The following is a 20153-nucleotide window of genomic DNA, read 5'->3' as shown; positions in this document are numbered from 1 at the left end:
AGTTTGGAACAAGTTATCTGTATTCAAAAGGTCCTTCTTAGAATAAGTTTAAAGTAGGAGGTGAGCTTGCATCATCATGGATGTGTGTGTTTTTTGGTTTTGTGTTTTGTTGGTTTGTGAGAGAGATGTTTTTGTTGTTCTTGTTTTTAAGAGAGGGAGGTTTGAAGAATGTTTTCCTACTGCCTTCTCATCAGTTTGTAGGGTTTTTTATGACCCTGTGATTTTAAGAGTTAACTCTCAGGAAGGTACAGTATACTTTTTTGGCAGCGGGGACTAACATAGGGAAAAGAACTTCCCAGATTTTATTTTAAAATGGATTTTATAGGGAGATAAAGACACATTTTTAATACCTTAATCAATAAAAAAAATGAAATAAAAAATAAATAAAAATAAAATGGATTTTATAGATTGAGAGTAAAAACCAAAAATCCAAAGGGGGGAAAAAGAAGAAAACTTAATTTACGCAACAGATCCTGTAATACCTGGAGAGTCCAACTTTCTCCAGTGCTGATATTCTCTAAATAGCCTTGAAACATCCCTTGGTCCTTACAAGGGTTTTAGATATTAATACCAACATTTATAATGAAATTTATACCCTAAATAAATTGCTCAAAATTATAGTTTGTCTTACGATGCTTTTTATTTTTTAAAGGAATTGATTTAGCCCTGGGAGATAATAGTCATGTTTCTCCTTACATCCTGAAATACCCAAACCTATGTGTTAGCATGCTGAATTAATATTTGTATATGTGCTTTTCCTGTAATTGAACTTAAGTTTTTGTAAAAGTGTATGATAATATTAGAAGGAAGAAACGATTTGTATCCTGTGGTCCAATTTTATTTGACGTGTGAAAACTCTATCCATTGAGCCAAATGGGCTAGGGTGGTAAAGGCATTTTTTTAACCAGTCATGAACAGCTTAGATATTAGGAAGTATAAAAGCCAACATTTGTTTAAGGATTTGGAAATATACTGCATTTCTGTGCAGATTACTTACTTTTGTTAATCTCTTAATAGACTATAAACATTTGTATAATAAATGATTCTCTAGCTAATAATGTTTATGCCCATGTTCAACTTCTTCCAGTTCTGAAATATCATGCTCGCCTTGCTTGTGTAGTCTAGCTATTGAGTGTTGACCCAGGAACTGAGGCTGCTCTGTGTGCAGGAGGCAGCCAATTGATGATGTTCCTCTCTCATTGATATTTCTATCTCTCTATCCCTCTCCCTTCCTCTCTCTCTAAAAATCAAACATTTTTAAAAAATAAAATATCGTGCTCTCTCTCTCTCTAGGACTTTGCCAGTGCTATGGTATTTACTGAGAAGACTCTTACCATCCTGCTTCCCTATCCCATCATATACTTTCTATAAACTTACTAACAAAGCACTTAGGACATTCTAGTAGGAATTAATGTTCATCTTGTTTATTGCTGTTTTCTTATAGATACTTTATATAGATTTATTAAATAAAATAATAATGTATCTGCCTCATGAATAAAATGTTTAGGAAGTATTAATAAAATTTAGTTTTCTGATTACTTGTATGAGTATAGACTCGTAGAATTAAAACATGCCCCTCAAGTGATTTTTATTAGTAATTTAAGGGGAAAGAAAAGGAAAGACATGGATAAGTTCTAAGGGTACAGATCATTGTAGTATTACTGAGTGTTCCATATATGTTAGTATTCTGTTAGGCACTGCACGAAACACAAAAGAGGTACAAATCTAGCTGCTCAAAGAAGTCATTATCAAATCATGAGAAAGAATTAAGATTAGCCAAAAAGGGACTTTGAATCTGGAGGGGTTTGAGCAACTGAAATTTATGTTTCCCCATTTCATTTCTAATCAGCATTCATTGACCATCACCTGTGTGTCATGTTGAATAATCGATCAGTAGTGCATGTGAAAGGGGAGTGGTGTGTCCAAGGAAGGATGTTGTCCTAGTTAGGGCAGCACCTTCAGGAAAACTATCTAGAGTGAGAGTATAATATTGGATTTCACAGATAATACTCACATTCTTTTTTTTATTAATCCTCACCCGAAGACATGCTCATTGATTTTTGTTTTGAAAGAGAGAGAAAGACATCAATTGGTTGCCTTTCCATAAACACCCCAACTGGGAATCGAACCTGCAACCTAGGTATGTGCCCTGACCGGGAATCGAACCAACGACCTCTTGGTTCATGGGTCAGTGCTCAACCACTGAGCTATGCCGGCCAGGCTGACACCTGCTCTTTTATCCCGACTCTGCCATTTACTTTATAGTTTTTGTATCTAATGTAATATCTATTGTCCAGTTATTGGGATGATTAATTAAATAATCTATGCGAAGTACTTAATTAGTACAGTGCATCACACATTGTAAGTGCTCAGTGAAAGATTAGCAATAAATATTTCAGTATTGTCTCTATCAGCATTTGTGTCAAGATCTAGGTTCCTTTGCAAAGACTACAGACTCCTACACTAACAATATTTGACCCATTCTTGTTCTTTTAGCACTTCCCACCCACAATGTAAATATATTTCTCAAAACAGTTATTTAACAGATATACCATATTTTATCTTTATGTAAACACAACCTGACTTGATCTGTTGCCTACCTATCTGATCTGATCTTCTGCCACACTGTTCCTTGAACACACCAAGTTTATTCCTGTCTTTACCTCTTGCTTAGTATGCTCTTCTTCCTGAGAGCCCCATATCTCAGTAGCTGTACCTCATTCAGTCTCCTTATTGTCACCTCTTTTTAAAAAAAAAATATATATATTTCTTTATTGATTTCAGAGAGGAAGGGAGAGGGAGAGAGAGATAGAAACATCAATGATGTGAGAGAATCATTGGTTGACTGCCTCCTGCATGCCCCCTACTGGGGATCGAGCCCACAACCCGGGCATGTGCCCTTGGCTGGAATCAAACCTGGGACCCTTCAGTCTGCAGGCCGACGCTGTATCCACTGAGCCAAACTGGCCAGGGCGCTGTCACCTCTTTAAAAAGGCCTTCCCTGACAACCCTGTCTGAAACATTACTCCTTATCAGTTTCTTATCCTGACTTGCATTTCTTCTTGGCTCTTCTAACCCTCTCGCATTATTTTACACATTAACTATAAGATTATTCTAGAAGGAGTTAAGTTGGGGAATAATACTGAAAGAAGTCTTACATTGCCTTTCTTATTTTAGAAAAATGATGACTGTGGAAAGATGATGAAGAAGTTGTCTCTTCGTAAACAGCGCTTCATGCAGTTTTCTTCACTGGAACACGAAGGAGAATATTACATGACACCACGAGACTTCCTCTTTTCAGTAATGTTTGAGCACATGGAACGTGAGTTGCTTTTAAAATTTTATTTTATTTTTTTAGTTTAGAAAAACAAATATTGGGGTTGGAAAACCTCTGTTTTTCAAATTATTGATAGGTTTTTTTGTTTTAATTATCATCAATCTTCGGGCAAAATGCATTTACTTACTGTTTAGCTGTTTCAATCTTTGTGACACCAGTAGTTAAACTTGTAAACATATGTGTTTAAGAAATTTTTTTGTATATGGGTTTTTCTAAAGAGAAAAAGGAAAAATAGTTAAGATTTTTTAATGTCACTAGATGAATTATTAATAAAATAATTTTATCCAGCATGTTCATTTTCATTGGTATTAATGTTTTAAATTGGGCAAAAAAATGAAACTTAGAGCAATTAAGAGGTTCATATAATGGAGTTATGATGCCATCAGTTTAAAAAAAAAACAAAACTGGAAAAATAGAATGAGAAACAAAAATCCAAAAGCTATAATTATATAATTTTTAGTTCATAAACTGCCAACTCTCAGTTACTTCAAATAATATCAGAAATTCTTCGTTTTATTATCTAAATTAGTCCTTTTTACTTTGCATAGAGTAGATATGGCCCCATCCTCTGGGCTTTATATTGCAGGAATGTTCTATGAAAATTTCTTGGTTTCTGACACTTTTTGAAGTGTGCTAGAAGTACTGCTCTGAAAGAAGATATATATGGAACAGAAACTGGGTAGGGCAAGTTGCATGAAGGTCTATTATTATCTAAAAAAGCGGTTCTCAACCTGTGGGTCGCGACCCCTTTGGCAGTCGCACAACCCTTTCACAGGGGTCGCCTAAGACCATACTGCATATCAGATATTTACATTATGATTCATAACAGTAGCAACATTACAGTTATGAAGTAGCAACGAAAATAATTTTATGGTTGGGTCACAACATGAGGAACTGTATTTAAAGGGCCAGAGGTTGAGAACCACTGCTGTAGGTTGTTTAGTTAGTTGGAGTAGAGTTGTTCATAGTATTTTTTTTACTATTTTTTTGTATTTCTGTGGGGTTTGTTGTTATTTTGCCTCTTTCATTTCTGATTTTGTTTATTTGGGTCCTCTCTCTTTGTTTCTTGGCGAGCCTGGCTAAAGGTTCATCAATCTTGTTTATCCTTTCAAAGAACCAGCTCTTGGTTTCATTGATCTTTTGTATTGTTTTTGGTCTCTATGTCATTTATTTCTGCTCTGATCTTTATTATCTCCTTTCTTCTGCTCATTCTGGGCTTTTCTTCTTGCTCTCTAATTCTTTAAGTTGTTGAGTTAGATAATTTATTACCAGTTTTTCTTGATTTTTTGTTTTTGGTTTTGTTTGTTTTTTTTCATAGGCCTGTAATGCTATGAACTTCCCTCTCAGGACTGCTTTCACTGTATACCATAGGTTTTGGATTGTTGTGTTTTCATTGTCATTCGTTTGCAGGATGTTTTTAATTCTTTGATCTTTTTGATATCCCAGTCATTTTTTAATAGCATGCTATTCAGCTTCCAAGTGTTAGAATTTTTTTTATTGTTTTTATTGTAGTTTATTTCTAATATTATGCCATTGTGGTCTGAGGAGATGCTTGATATGATTTCAGTCTTCTTGAATTTGGAGAGATTTTTGCCTGTGACCCAATATGTGGTCTATCTTTGAAAATGTCCCATGTGCACTTGAGAAGAATGTATATTCTATAGCTTTGGGATGAAATGGTCTAAAGCTGTCAATTTTAAGTCCATTTGATATAGTAAGTCATTTAGGATTGCTGTTTCTTTGCTGATTTTTTTTGTCTAAAGGATTTATCGAGTGTTGTCAGTGGGGTATTAAAGTCCCCTACTATGATTGCATTGCTGTTGATATCTCCCTTGATATCATCCAGAATTTTTTTTTATGTATTTGGGTGTTCCTGCATTGGGTGCATATATGTTTACCAGAGTTATATCCTCTTGTTGTATCGATCCCTTTAGTATTATGAAATGGCCTTCCTTATCTCTTGTTATGGCCTTCACTTTGAGGTCTATTTTGTCAGATATAAGTATTGCTACCCCAGCTTTTTTTTATTTCCATTTGCCTGAAAGATATTTTTCAATCCCTTCACTTTCAGTCTGTGTGAGTCTCTTGTTCTGAAGTGGGTCTCTTGTAGACAGCATATATATGGGTAATGTTTTTTATACATTCAGCCACTCGAGGTCTTTTGATTGGAGTATTTTTAGACCATTTGTGTTTAAAGTTATTACTGAGAGATACTTGTCTGTAGTCATTTCTATTTTTGTGCCTGTGTTCTTTCTTACCTTCTTATTTCTTCTTTTTACAGCATTCTCTTTAGCATTTCTTGCATTGCTGGCTTGGTAGTGATAAACTCCCTTAGGCTTTTTTTGTCTGTGAAGCTTCTGATTTCCCCTTTAATTTTGAATGATAGCCTTGTTGGAGAGAGTATTCTTGGATTCAGTCCCTTGCTTTGCATCACTTTGTATACTCCCTTCCATTTCTTTCTGGCCTGATGTGTTTCTGTTGAGAAATAATTTGATACTCTAGTGAAAGATCCCTTGTAGGTAACTTTCTCTCTCTCTCGTGCAGCCTTTAAGATTCTCTCTTTGTTGTTAATGTTTGCCATTGTAATTACAACGTGTCTTAGTGTGGGTCTTTTTGGGTTCATCTTGTATGGGACTCTCTGTGCTTGTCTGACTTCTTTCTTCCCCCAGTCAGGGATGTTTTCTGACATTATTTCTTCAAATAGGTTTCCTAACCTTTCCTCTTCTTGTCGTTCTGGCACCCCTATTATACGTATGTTGCTTCATTTCATGTTGTCCCAAAGCTCCCTCAGGTTCTCTTTCTGTCTTTTGATTTTTTTTCTCCAATTACAGTTCAGATTGGGTGTGTTTTGCTTGCCTGTCTTCTAATTCACTAATTTGGTCCTCCGCTTGTCCTACTCTACTGTTGAAAGCTACCATATTGTTTTTATTGTAGGTAAAGGGTGTCCCAAAATTCACGCAAGAAGTAATTTTGATAGAAAACACGGGTTTATAATTAAAAATTGTAAATTTTTATTGATTCATAATATTCTGTATAGGGTTATGTATGGAATAGCACATCAGGTAAATGGCCTCCATGGCTTTGCTGGCACATACACAAAGCCGTGGTCTTCATTGGTCTTCATTGTCCTTGCTCCTGGGCCATAATTGGTACTTGGTAATGCTTATCAAATTGAAGGGATTGAAATCAAAGGGCAACAGATATTAGAATCTGATTCAATAAACCAAGTAAAATTAGGCTTTCATTTATTTTTTGTTGTTAATGCTCATGCAAAATTCAAATCTTGCGTGAACTTTGGACACCCTTTATATCACTCTTTATTTCCTCCTGATTCTTACATAGGTTGTTGATTTTCTCATCCATCCAGTTTATGAAATGTATGACCCTATTCTGAATTCTTTTTCTGACATATTGCATGCCTATGTTTCATTTAGTTCCTTTTTGCGGGGGGGGGTGGGGGTCATTCCTCCTTTTCTTTCCTTTGGGGGTTGTTCTTCTGTCTCCCCATTTTTGCTCTCACCAAAGGATCTAGGTGTTGAGTTGCACAGGGCCTGTGGCTGCAGTGGTGTCCTTGGTGGCAGGTCACACAGTCATGGACGGTGGCTGCTCCTCAGGCGATCACCGGTGGTGGCTGCTCCTCGCACGGTTGCGGGGCTGCAGCTCTTTGCACAGTCACAGGGCGGCTGTTCCTCACACAGTCATGGTCAGCGGCTGCTCCTTGGGGATGGGAGGTCATGGGGCGGCTGCTCCTCGTGCGGTTGTGGGCGGTGGTTGCTCCTCTGATGGTCGCCAGCCACGGCTACTCACACGGCTGCTGTAGCGGTCACGGAGCTTGAGGCTGCTGCATTAGGCTAGGCCAGTGGTCGGCAAACTGCGGCTCACGAGCCACATGCAGCCCCTTGAGTGTGGCTCTTCCACAAAATTCCACGTGCGGGCGCACATGTACAGTGCGATTGAAACTTCGTGGCCCATGCACAGAAGTTGGTATTTTGTGGAAGAGCCACACTCAAGGGGCCAAAGAGCTGCATGTGGCTCGCAAGCCGCAGTTTGCCAACCACTGGGCTAGGCTGTTTGCACACGTACAGTTGCGGTGCCCAGGGCTAAAGCGTGTGGCTGGTGGGAGGGAAGCACCCTCCGGAGCTCACAGAAGCCCTCAGCTGGGGAGGCTGGAGTCCTGGTGTCCTTGAGTCGGCAGCCTAGAGCGCAGGTCCCTAGCTGGAGTGACTGTAGGGTCCCGAGTGGTTTCTGAGAGCACCCTGGGTGGAGGTGAGGCTGGGCTTCCAGTCACAGCAGCTCTCCCCCTCAAGATGGCGTGGCTCTGCGGCAGAGCCGTCACTCCGGGAGAGATTACAGCAGTAGCAGAGACTGCCCGGCTATGCAAGCCCAGTCCACCAGCCCCCAAAAATCTCAAGGTATTTTTTAATAGCTCTTGTGATTTCTTCCTTGATTCATTGGTTCTTTTAATTTCTACATATTTGTGAATTTTCCTGTTTTCTGTGTTACTTATTTTTAATTTCATCCCACTGGTATCAGAAAGAAAAATACTTTGTATAATTTTGAAAGCAGAGAACCAATGGGTCCAGGCTGCCTTTCACTACTTGAGCCAATTGAGTAAAGACAGGGTTGAATCATATATTTATTCCAATAATGCCAGCAGTATGGGTGAGTAGCAGGTCTTCCATGAAAATCTGCTTTGCAAATCGCTATAAGCCAGCTGCTTAAATGGGATAGGACAAAGATTACATGGGGAAGTACGTAAAAGGAATAAGAATGGATACACAAAATGGTATTCCGGGCTTGTGGAAATAGGCAAAAGGAATAAAAATTGGTATAATGGTTACAGATTACAGCAAGCATGTCAAACACGAGGCCCACAATGAATATTTTTGCAGCCCAGCCAATATAACAGTATGTAAGAATGTTTTAATAAAAATGTCTTAACTTAATTTTTATAATATCCTGTTATACATAATTATTAATAATGAAGTACAATGTTCACTAATGACTGATTACTATAATTGTGTTGCATTCATTTCCCATACATGCCTTACACGCAGTCACACCATTTCTCTCCACTAATACTAGCAACAAATATTTATCAGCTAATTGCCATGTCATTAGTCATGTACTGACTTGTTTGGTGTGCGCAACAGGAAATATTTCACTTTTAGAGAACAAGAAAAATATGTTTATTTGCATTACGCTTATTAATTTGTGCAGTTATTCAGTGTCTGGTAAATTAATGTTCAAGAGAAAATATTAACTTTTATTAAAATGTTCTATTTTATGTTAACAATTACTCATTTATTTCAGCCCTTTGTATTCAGCATGTCTCTATCAAAATAAACCTACGTTTCTATGAAAATTGAAGCTTTTGGGTTTTTTTGCAACTCACATAAACTTAAACCTTGTTTATTTGGCCTGTGTTAGCCTTTGAGTTTGACATGCTTGGATTATAGGCATTGCGGGCTGGGGAGGGGACTCCATTGTTTGGGAAACAAGTTTGTTAATCTTTCCGTACTAATAGGCAGTTCTCGGATAGAATGGACCACATTCCAAGGTTGACACCGAGGTCACAGGGGCATACAACTCCCAGCCAGGTTTGAATGTGCTTTCTTTAATTAGAGCAACACAATCACAGTTAACAGAGCACAATTAATATTTCTTATAATGATAGCTAGTCCCCAATATTCTATTTCTTCCCCTGACAATTTCAGTGTTTCAATTTATTAAGATTTTTATTTCAAGCTATCATATGGTCTTGGAATGTTTCATATGCTCTTTAGAAGCAAGTATGTATATGCTGATACTCTCAGGTGAAGAATTCCAGATGTCTATTAGGTTTGATTGGTTTACAGTGTTGTTTGAGTTCTTTGGTTCATTCTCTGTGGTTGTTCTATTCATTGGTGAAAGTGAAGTAACAAGGTCTCTATTATTGTAGAACTATCCTCTTTGTTCAATTTTGTCAATTAGGCAGGATTTTTAAAAATACATAAAGAGTAAGCTCATTTTTTCCTTAACTTATATACCTGTATACATAATATCCTATGAACCAAGAGGTCACAGTTCAATTCCTGGTCAGGGCACATGCCCGGGTTGGGGGCTCAATTCGATCCCCAGTGCGGGGCATGCAGGAAGCAGCCAATCATTGATTCTCTCTCATCATTGGTGTTTCCATCTCTCTCTCTCTCCCTCTTCCTTCCTCTCTGAAATTAATAAAAATATTTTTTAAAGAAATATAACACCTTTTATTTAGAAAATCTATGTTCATTTTAGAAAGTGAAACATTACAAAGTATAGACAGAAAATATGTCAACTATAATTCTAACACAACCATCCAGAAGTAACCAGCATCAACACACAGATTTTATAACCTAACTTTTTTTGTTTCATGCATATGAGCAGTTCTTTATCATGTTTTTAATGTTTTTATGATGACACAATTCTTTTTTATTTATATACCATAATTTACCAGAACATTTCAGTTTTCTAGATTTTTCATTATTATGAATAATACTGTAGTGAATATACTTTTTCATAAATCTTTTTTTTTTAAAAATTAAATCTTTATTGTTCAGATTATTACATTTGTTCCTCTTTTTTTTCCCCCACATAACTCCCCTCCTCCCAGTTCCCGCCCCACCCTCCGCCCTCACTCCCCACCCACTGTCCTCATCCATAGGTGCACGATTTTTGTCCAGTCTCTTCCCACATCTCCCACACCCCTTCCCCCCCCCAAGAATAGTCAGTCCATTCCCTTTCTATGTCCCTGATTCTATTATAATCAACAGTTCATTCTGTTCATCAGATTATTTATTCACTTGATTCTTAGATTCACTTGTTGATAGATGCATATTTGTTGTTCATAATTTGTATCTTTACCTTTTTCTTCCTCTTCCTCTTCTTAAAGGATACCTTTCAGCATTTCATATAATCCTGGTTTGGTGGTGATGAACTCCTTTAGCTTTTCCTTATCTGTGAAGCTCTTTATCTGACCTTCAATTCTGAATGATAGCTTTGCTGGATAAAGTAATCTTGGTTGTAGGTTCTTGGTATTCATCACTTTGAATATTTCTTGCCACTCCCTTCTGGCCTGCAAAGTTTCTGTTGAGAAATCAGCTGACAGTCGTATGGGTATTCCCTTGTAGGTAACTGACTTTCTTTCTCTTGCTGTTTTTAAGATTCTCTCTTTATCTTTTGCTCGTGGCATTTTAATTATGATGTGTCTTGGTGTGGTCCTCTTTGGATTCCTTTTGTTTGGGGTTCTCCGCGCTTCTTGGACCTGTAAGTCCATTTCTTTCACCAGGTGGGGGAAGTTTTCTGTCATTATTTCTTCAAATAGGTTTTCAATATCTTGCTCTCTCTCATCTTCTGGCACCCCTATAATTCTGATGTTGGTACGCTTGAAGCTGTCCCAGAGGCTCCTTACACTATCCTCGCATTTTTGGATTCTTTTTTCATTTTCCGGTTGGATGTTTTTTGCTTCCTCGCATTTCAAATCATTGACTTGATTCTTGCGCTCCTCTGGTCTGCTGTCGGGCGTCTGTATAATATTCGTTATTTCAGTCCGTGTATGCTTAATTTCTAGTTGGTTCCCCAATATAAGATCGAGGGTCTTATTAGTTTTCGTGTAGATCTCATTAAGTTTATCGGCAGCTTCTAAACAGTTCTTGAGAGACCTTAAAAGTGTGGTTCTGAACTCTATATCTTCCATTGACAGTTTTGTCCTGTTTCTTTGTCTCCACATTTTGTTATGCTTCCTTGGTGCACCTCCTAGTGGTCTTTGTTCGCAGTCTTATAGTTAAATCTTGATTGTTGTAGCTAATTCCAGGGAGGGTTTGACCTCCAGGCCAAGTGGCTATGAGAATCAGCTGTGTCAGCAGTGAGAGAACTTCTGTCCTCTAGGGAGGTGCTAATCTAGCCTTTGCCTGAGGCTATCCGGCAAATGCCTCTGTGCAGGGCTTGGGCGGGGCGGGTCGCACAGGATCAACAGGGTGGGCCGGAGAGAGCAGTTATGGCGGCTCTCAGTCCTGTCCCCAGGGGCTCTGCCTCTCTGAGTCCCAGCACCCGCTGCAAAGCTCGGAGAGAAAGCTGCACTCGCTCTGACCGAAGCCAGACAGTCCCGCTTCTCCCGTTTGAGTCTGGGTCCCTAAAGACTCGCCCGGATCTGGTGCTCAGAGTCTGCGACTCCCTCCCGATTGAAAACAACAACCGCGCCCTCCGCCGCCAGCCCGCTCCGCGCACTCCGCACCTCAGAATTTGACTTCAGCACTGCGCCTCCTCTGAGTGTCCGTATGCGTTTCTCTTTCCTCCTAGTTGTAGGGCTTCCTCTCAGCCAGCGTTCCTGTGGCTCTGGGTGATGTCACTTCCGTTTTTTGGTTTCACTTTTGAAGTAGTTGTTCAAAGCAGCAAACTCCGGCGTTAACCTATGCCGCCATCTTGGTTCTCCCCAGAATTATTTTTTAAAAACATTTATAAGAGCTTCTTTGAGCCAAAACTGATGACAATTGCTGGGAAGCAAGATCTCAAATACTCCAATACCAGATTCTTAAAAAAATAAAACTATGATTCTTTTAGCTGTCGATGGCCCTGCTTTGCTAATCGCATACGGAGGGAGACCGCGTCTTTCGGCCACACACACATTCACCTCTCCTGGAATGCCATTTTCATAAATCTTTGAATAACTAATTGCTTTATAGGACATTTCTTAGAAGTATTATCATAAAATACAAATTTCTTAGATTTTTGAAGTATATTACCAAATTGCCTGATAAATGTAGTAGTAAATTGCCTGCTAGGATATACTGGTTTTCACTTTTTCCTTAATTGGAAAATGTATTACTGATTTTTTAATATTAAATTCTGCCTTATTACATTTAAGGAGATATCTCTTTTTTCAATTTCTTTCTTACTACCATTATATTAATTAAAAGAAAATGTACTTTGCTTTGGCTTTCTAGAATGAGAAGAAGGGCCAAGCAAAATTCAGTTTCAATATAAGCGCTCAACCCATTTTCACACATTTCTTTTGAACACGTTTTTAAACCTATCTTATAAACTGAAAACTATGGCACAGGACTCACCAAATTTCCCTCTACTTTTTGAATTTCTTCTGAAATTTTTGAACTTAGATCATTTTGGGGGTAGTACAACAAATTACATAAGCTTTGACTGTATTTTATCACTAGAGGCCTGGTGCATGAATTCGTTCCACGGGTGGGATTCCTCCACCTGGCTGGCCATCGGGGCTGTCTTGCCCATTCACGATCACCAGCCGGCCAGGGGGAGGGACCGTGGGAGGTTGGCTGTGGGAGCACACTGACCACCAAGGAGCAGCTCCTGCGTTGAGCTTCTGCCCCCTGATGTTCATTGGCCGTCATAGTGACTGGTCGTAATGGTCACTTAAGTTTTTGTATATATAGATTATTTTTTTAATCCTCACCTGAGGGTATTTTTTCCATTGAGAGTGGAAAGGAGGTGGGGAGGGGAGAGAGAGAGAGAAACATCAGTGTGAGAGAGACACATCAATTGGTTGCCTTCTACATGGGATCATACCTTCAACCCGATATGTGCCCTTGACTATGAATCTAACCCACAACCCTTCGGTGTGAGGGCCAAAGTCAGGCAGGGCAGGCTTTGACTTCAGACTCCCTCCTTTTACTAGCTGATGATCCAAAAGAAGTAATTAATCTCTTTTGTAACTCTCTTTCACCCATCAAGTGGAGATAAGTACAGTATCAGCCTCATAGAGTCATTTTTAGAATTAGATGAGATGATTTATAGAAAGTGCTTAAGTACTTAAGCACATAGCAGGTGCTCAGTAAGTCTTAGCTGTCTTATTGTGTTACTAATTTACTGATTGTTCCTAACATAAAGCTTGTTTAAAATTAAAATATAGCCCAGCTGTTGTGGCTCAGTGGCTGAGCGTCTACCCAGGAACCACGAGGTCACTGGTTCAATTCCCGGTCAGGGTCAGGGCACATACCTGGGTTATGGGCTCGATCCCCAGTAGGGACGTGCAAAAGACAGCCGATCAATGTTTCTATCTCTCTATCTCTCTCCCTTCTCTAAGTCAATAAAAGTGCATTTTAAAAATAAAGTTAAATTAAAATATAATTTACATGCCACAAAATTCATCATTTTAAAGTGGTTTTTAGCCCTGGCCAGTGCTGCTAAGTGGTTAGACCATCAGCCTGCACACTGAATGGTCGCAGGTTTGATCCCTGGCCCCCGGGGTGCATGCAGGAGGCAACCAATCAATGTGTTCCTCTCACATTGATGTTTCTCTCTCTCTCTCTCCCCCCTGCCCCCCTTCCACTCTTTCTAAAAAATCAATGGGAAAAATATCCTCTAGTGAGGATCAACAAAAAAATAAAGTGTTTTTTAGTATAAACTCACAACCATCACCACTAATTCCAGAACATATCATCATGCCAAAAAGAAATTCTGTACCCATTAGCAATCACTTTCCATCTCCCCTCTTCCTATCCCCTAGCAATTTCTAATCTACTTTCTGTATCTATGGATTTACCTATTTAGATACTTCTTAGGAATGAAATCATACAATATTTTTTCTGTTATGTCTGGCTTCTTTCTTTTAACATAATGTTCTCAGGGTTCATCATATTATAGCATGTATTATCTACATAGAAATCTCCAAAACAGCTACAAATAATAAAACTACAATAACTAACAATGAGTTATCAGGGTTGCACAGGATACAGCATCTCTATGTGAAAATCAGTTGTATTTCTTTATACTAGCAACCTCCAATGCATCATACTAAGTGTCTACAAGCCCCAGCCTTCCACTATGTCCTACATCAGTGATGGCGAACCTTTTGAGCTCGGCGTGTCAGCATTTTGAAAAACCCTAACTTAACTCTGGTGCCGTGTCACATATAGAATTTTTTTGATATTTGCAACATAGTAAAACAAAGACTTATATTTTTGATATTTATTTTATATGTTTAAATGCCATTTAACAAAGAAAAATCAACAAAAAAATGAGTTCGCGTGTCACCTCTGACACACATGTCATAGGTTCGCCATCACTGTCCTACATGCTCTAGCAAATTACCAGATCACCTACACAGAACATACAAGTAATTAGATAGTGATTACCTCAACTTCCTGTCACCAAAACTACTTGCACAGCCACTCGAGCCTCTCCTTCCTTCTCTCTGAGCTTTTTATTTCTTATTTTTATACCAGTCCCTTTAGCATTCCTTGCATTGCTGGCTTGGTGGTGATAAACTCCCGTAGCCTTTTTTTGTCTGTGAAGCTTCTTATTTCCCCTTCAAGTTTGAATGATAGCCTTGCTGGATAGAGTATTCTTGGATTCAGTCCTTTGCTTTGCATCACTTTGTAAATTTCAGTCCATTCTTTTCTGGCTTGATGTGTTTCTGTTGAGAAATCATTTGACAATCTAATGGGAGATCCCTTGTATGTAACTTTCCGTCTCTCTCTTGCAGCCTGTAAGATTCTCTCTTTGTCCTGAACATTTGCCATGGTAATTATGATGTGTCTTGGTGTGGGTCTTTTCGGGTTCACCTTGTTTGGGACTCTCTGGGCTTCTGTGACTTTTTTCTTCCCCACCTCAGGGAAGTTTTCTGATATTATTTCTTCTAATAGGTTTTCTAATCTTTGTTCATCCTTCTGTTGTTCTTGTACTCCTATTATTCGTATGTTGTTTCGTTTCATGTTGTTCCAAAGCTCCCTTAGGCTCTCCTCCTGTCTTAATTTTTTTCTCCAATTGCAGTACATTTTGAGTGTGTTTTGCTTCCTTGTCTTCTAATTCACTAATTCGGTCCTCCGCTTCTCCTAGTCTACTGTTGATACTTTCAATGGAGTTTTTCATTGCAGCTATATCACTCTTCATTTCTTCTTGGGTCTTACTTAAGTTGTTGATTTTTTCATCTGTTTCTTCTAGCTTCTTCCATATGTTATCGATTTTTTCATCTGTTTCTTCTTGCTTCTTGCAGAGGTTGTCAATTTTTTCCTCAATCCGGTTTATGCACTCTAGGACCCTTATTCTGAATTCTTTTTCTGTCATGTTGCATGCCTCTGTATTACTTAGCTGCTCTTCTGGAGAGTCCTCCTTCTCTTTCCTTTGGGGGTTTCTTTGTCTACCCATGTTTGATCTCACTGACATAGCTAGACGTTGAGTCGTTCAGTGGTTGCTCCCTTGGTGGCAGTGACTCCTTGGTCTGTGGTTGCTCTTCAGGCGGTTGCCGTAGCAGCTGCTCTTCAGTTGGCAGCAGCTCCTCTGGTGGGTGCTGTTCACAGCTGTGGTGGCTCTTCTGGCTGGTGGGGCGAGGTTTCACGTACAGCTGCTGTTCCTCAGCAGAGGATGTGGTGCTCAGGAGTTTGCTGTTGCTTGGATCTGCTGCATTGATTTAAAGGCACAAAATACAACACAACAAGGCACCACGTACCAGGCACTATACACAAATATATTCACGATATTAATAACCCCAAATAAAGGTGACCACCCGAATTAAGAGAATTAGGGGATAAGGAAGAAGGAAGAGAAAAAGATAAAAGAGAAAAAGGAAAAGAAAAGTAGGGACCAAAAAAAGGAGTGCAAAAATGAAATTGGGAAAAAGGAGGGGGGGGGAAATAAAAGCGAGAAAAGAAAAGATAAGGAAAAAAAAAAGATCGAAAAGAGAGAATGAAGTGGAAGAGGGAAAGAGACTTTTTATATGAGGAGAATACTCCTATAGAACAGCCATTAATCCCAACAAATTCCAGCAACAGCTCCCTGGAGATGAATGCAAACTAGAAACAACCAATAATATAACGATGAAAATAGAATGGAGAACACTAATCCCAAAATAAAATAAAGAGAAAATAAAATGGCACTTTAAAAAATGGTAAAATGGTAGCAGTAATAATACTGGTTAAAAATAAGAAGGTAGTAATTAAAAGGGTAAAATCAGGTGATGGAAAAAGAAGAGAAAAAAAATGAAAAGAAAGAAAAGAAGAAGAAAAGAAAAAAAAATTGGTTTCTTAGTTAAAAGGTGAAAAAAGAAAAAAAAAATTGCAGTAGTGAAGGTCCTTCGGTTCTTCTATTCTTCAGTGTGGCTCGCCTTAGACCTGCCAGGTATTCAGGAGAGTGTTGAGTTTCCCTGCGATATACTGTTCCTCTGTGTTGTAAACCACAGTCCTTATTTTAAAGCAGGCCGCATTTATTTCCCAGACTGCCTTATTTTGTGTTTAGCAAAGAGTCAGTTTGTGGGTCAGCCTCTGGGTGGCAGTGTTCTGGGGTTGGCCTCTGAGGCTATAGGGCCTCTCTGTCCAGTGGAAGTTCACTGCCCAGAGCTGACTGCGTAATAGTTACTTACCGGCGCTGTGTTGTTGCTGGGATTGAATTCCTTCCTTCTCACCACAAGAGAAGAAAGAGTCTGACAGGGCCTCCTCTCTTCCCACCTCAGAACTGATTCACATGCTATTCCCAGAATGCCGTTAACCCCACTTTTCTGAGCTCATTCTATTAGAGACTCCTCCCTTATCCATGGGGGATGCATTCCAGGATTCCCAGTGGATGTCTGAAACCAGAGATAGCACCACATCCTGTACATACTGTTTTTTCCTATACATGCATAACCTGTGATAAAGTTTAAACTGCTCTTGTGCTTTGGGGCCCTTGTTAACACATTAAGCTCCCAGTCACCGGTGACTGACAATATACTTTCCATCCGGAAGACAAAACAGGCTGGGCGCGTGACGTGTTAAGTAAAATAAGGGTGACTTGAACACAAGCACTGTATCATGTGACAGTCGATATGATAATTGAGGTGGCTGCTAAGTGACTAACAAGTTGGTGTGTAGTATCTATAGCATGGAGACACTGGATAAAGGGATGATTCACATCTCTAGCAGGATGGAGGGGACAGCATGAGATTTTATCTTGCTACTCTGATCATCCCACAATGTGAAATTTAGGAATTGTTTATTTCTGGAATTTTCCATTTAACATTTTTGGACTATAATTACAGAAAGGGAAACTGCAGGAGATGGGAGTGGATGCTGTAATCCTTCAGGTGTTAACTTAAGCATCTCTTATTCTAAGAAGCTTTCTTTCCCTTATCTTCCCATCTCTGAGTTATTTGGTTTCTGAGCTGCTGTATTTACCCTTTTATGTCAATTTTCAAACTAATTAAATAATTCGTTGTGTATAATGTTTCACGGTGCTTAAGGCTGCACAAAAGGCACAGTTCTCTTTTTCCTTCCAAAAACAATTTAAATGTATTTCAAGCAAAATTGACAAGAAGGCCAGTTTTAGGCATTTTAGGGAACACCATTTCACTTCCTCTAAAAGAAATACCAACCAGATGTTATCTCTTACTTTCACTATTTATTCCAGCACAAATAAGCCAAGCCATATGCTTTGCTTGGGAAAATAACACCATTTAACTTGTCCCTTTTTTCTCCAGTTACCACTTTTATTAGTGATATTAGTTCATTTGTTTCACTAATGTATTCGGTTGTTTTGCTTTGGTTTCCATAATAGTTGTGACTGAATTCAAGCAAGTATTGGAGGATTCAGCTCTGTCTTATACTAATTATAATATTGATGCCAAGTTGTTTATATTTTTATGCAATAAATATGAAATGATGACCTGCCTGGTGTGGCTCAGTGGTTGAACATCCACCTATGAACCACAAGGTCACAGTTGGATTCCCAGTCAGGGCACATGCCCAGGTTGTGGGCTTGATTTTCAGTGTGGGCCATGCAGGAGGCAGGCAATCAATGATTCTCTCTCATCGTTGATGTTTCTTTCTCTCTCTCCCTCTCCCTTCTCTGAAATCAATAAAAATATTTTTTTACAAAATCTGAAATGCTGAAAATGTCTCTGTTGTCTGTTTTTTTGTGTATGTGTCGAAAATCCACTTACCTCCAATAAAAAGAAATTGAATTACTTACCATTAGTAATGTTTTTATAATTAGAATTATTAAATAACTTGACTGTCTATAAAGGCAAAGATTTATTTTACCTGTAACAACACTTAATATGTATTAATATAGGTTTGCTTATTTTAAGCCATTTTAAAATGACTGTCTATAACAAGATGTGTTTGTTCCTGGTTTACTTAAGAATTCTCTGTAACATAAAAAATACATGGTGGAATCTGTAGGATAGGTGGAGACCTTTAAAAACATTCTACTTCCTGAGCCAAAATTCCATCATAGTGCTGGCAGACCTATACCTCCCCTGCCAAGAAAAGCCACAGTTTATTTTCCATCCTTTCATATTGTACAATAAAACTTTATAGCCTCAACCTTAGATCTACCTTTTTGGCCATTAAGTTTTCCCCCTTTCTGTTATTTCCATGCATGAGTGCATGAATATATATGAAATAGCTATTAAAGTAATAAAACTGAATTTTTTTATGCATGCCTAAGTAGAAATAGCCAAAGAAAGAAAAGCCTCCCCCAAAAAAACCAACAAGAAAAAAAGAAAAAGAAAAACCTGAAGGAAAAACTAGATTATTTACAGATGGGTTTTATCCTTACATAGAAAAATGTTACCAACTATATTTAGGTCTGTTGACTATGTCCTGTGCTGTGACTGCTCCTATGTAGCAGATCTGACTATGGGCCTCTGATTTGGTGTTCTGATCTCTCTCCTGGTACAGCCCAGGAACAGATGATGTAAGACTGGGCACGCCTGGGTGAGATAACCACCTGCTTGAAAATTCCTACAAACCCCTTCTCTTACTTAGGATAAAGTTTAACTTAGAGGAGAGAGGAGGTAAAAGAGAATAGGTGTACATGCCTGTTAGCTCTGCCTTATCTTTTTTTAATCTATGTGAAGTTTGTGTAAGATAGTGGCCCCAAACTTTTTTGTTGTTGTTGTTGATGATGCAGTTATGTAAATTTTAATTTTTTACATGATTTCAAATTTGCAGGAAGTTGCAAAAGTAGTACAAAAAATCCTAATAAACCTTTACCCAAATTGGTACTTATTAATATTTTGCCCCATTTGTTTTATTATCCATGTAATTTTATGAACATGATCAGGTATAATGAAGTAATTTATAGCCTCTTATAATTAATCAATATAGGTAAATGATTTAAATTCAAACTAAAAAGAACATTACTTTTTTGCCAAAATCAATAGTCTAAATCTAACTCCTTTGAATTGAAAATTTCCTTGAACTGAGCCAAATCTGAAGCTCTGTGGTCATGTTCCTGGGGTTCCCCAAGAGGCCTGCCTGTATAAACATCCTTTTCTGGGTAAGGAGAGGCAGCTGGATTATAGCTGGTTCATGTGGTGGTAAAGCTAGAAGGGGAAGACCTAAAAACACCGTCCTAGCACAGCCTCACTGGAGGACTTCCTGAGTAAACAGCCTTCCCTGAAAGAAACTGTACGCACTCTTGGAGGAGGCATGAGTCATATCTGTGGCAGCAGGCAGACCCGTTTCTGGCTTCTTCGCTTGTCTTTGGTTGCCTGCAACTACAGCTGGTGCCTTAGGAGTGCTTTTGAAAGTACAAGCTGGATTCCCTCAGTAATATCAGTCAAAGAAGTCACATGAAAAGATTGCTCCAAATCACTCTTGCTGTGGGCCTCCAGGGGTAAAATAATATAGTCCATGTCTTTTCCGTCGTGAGGAAACCATTGTTACTGAATCTCCCTGGGACACTCTTATATCCAACCAAACGAAGAGCTCGACAGCCGAGGTTTCCAAATCAAACACAAATGTATTCTTTTGCTGAGAGATGATGGCAGTGATGTGTGCCTTCTGGAGCCCCACAGCCTCTTTTGGTGAGGACAGGAAGTAATGGTTGACCCAAGGGTTTGCTATTGGTT

General features: G+C 38.8%; 1 protein-coding gene across 3 annotated transcripts in view; it reads left to right on the top strand.

Annotated features, from left to right (window-relative positions):
- Window positions 1-20153, top strand: part of MICU2 (mitochondrial calcium uptake 2) — a 114137-nt gene that overhangs the window by 29736 nt on the left and 64248 nt on the right. For all 3 annotated transcript variants that reach the window (XM_059684211.1, XM_059684212.1, XM_059684210.1), the window contains exon 2: window positions 3178-3322. In XM_059684211.1, coding sequence (XP_059540194.1) covers window positions 3178-3322 — 145 coding nt within the window. The remainder of the gene's footprint in view (window positions 1-3177; window positions 3323-20153) is intronic.

The sequence above is a fragment of the Myotis daubentonii genome, chromosome 2 (assembly GCF_963259705.1).
Source record: "Myotis daubentonii chromosome 2, mMyoDau2.1, whole genome shotgun sequence".
Taxonomy (NCBI): Eukaryota; Metazoa; Chordata; class Mammalia; order Chiroptera; family Vespertilionidae; genus Myotis; species Myotis daubentonii.
This window is presented reverse-complemented; position numbering and strand designations above follow the sequence as displayed.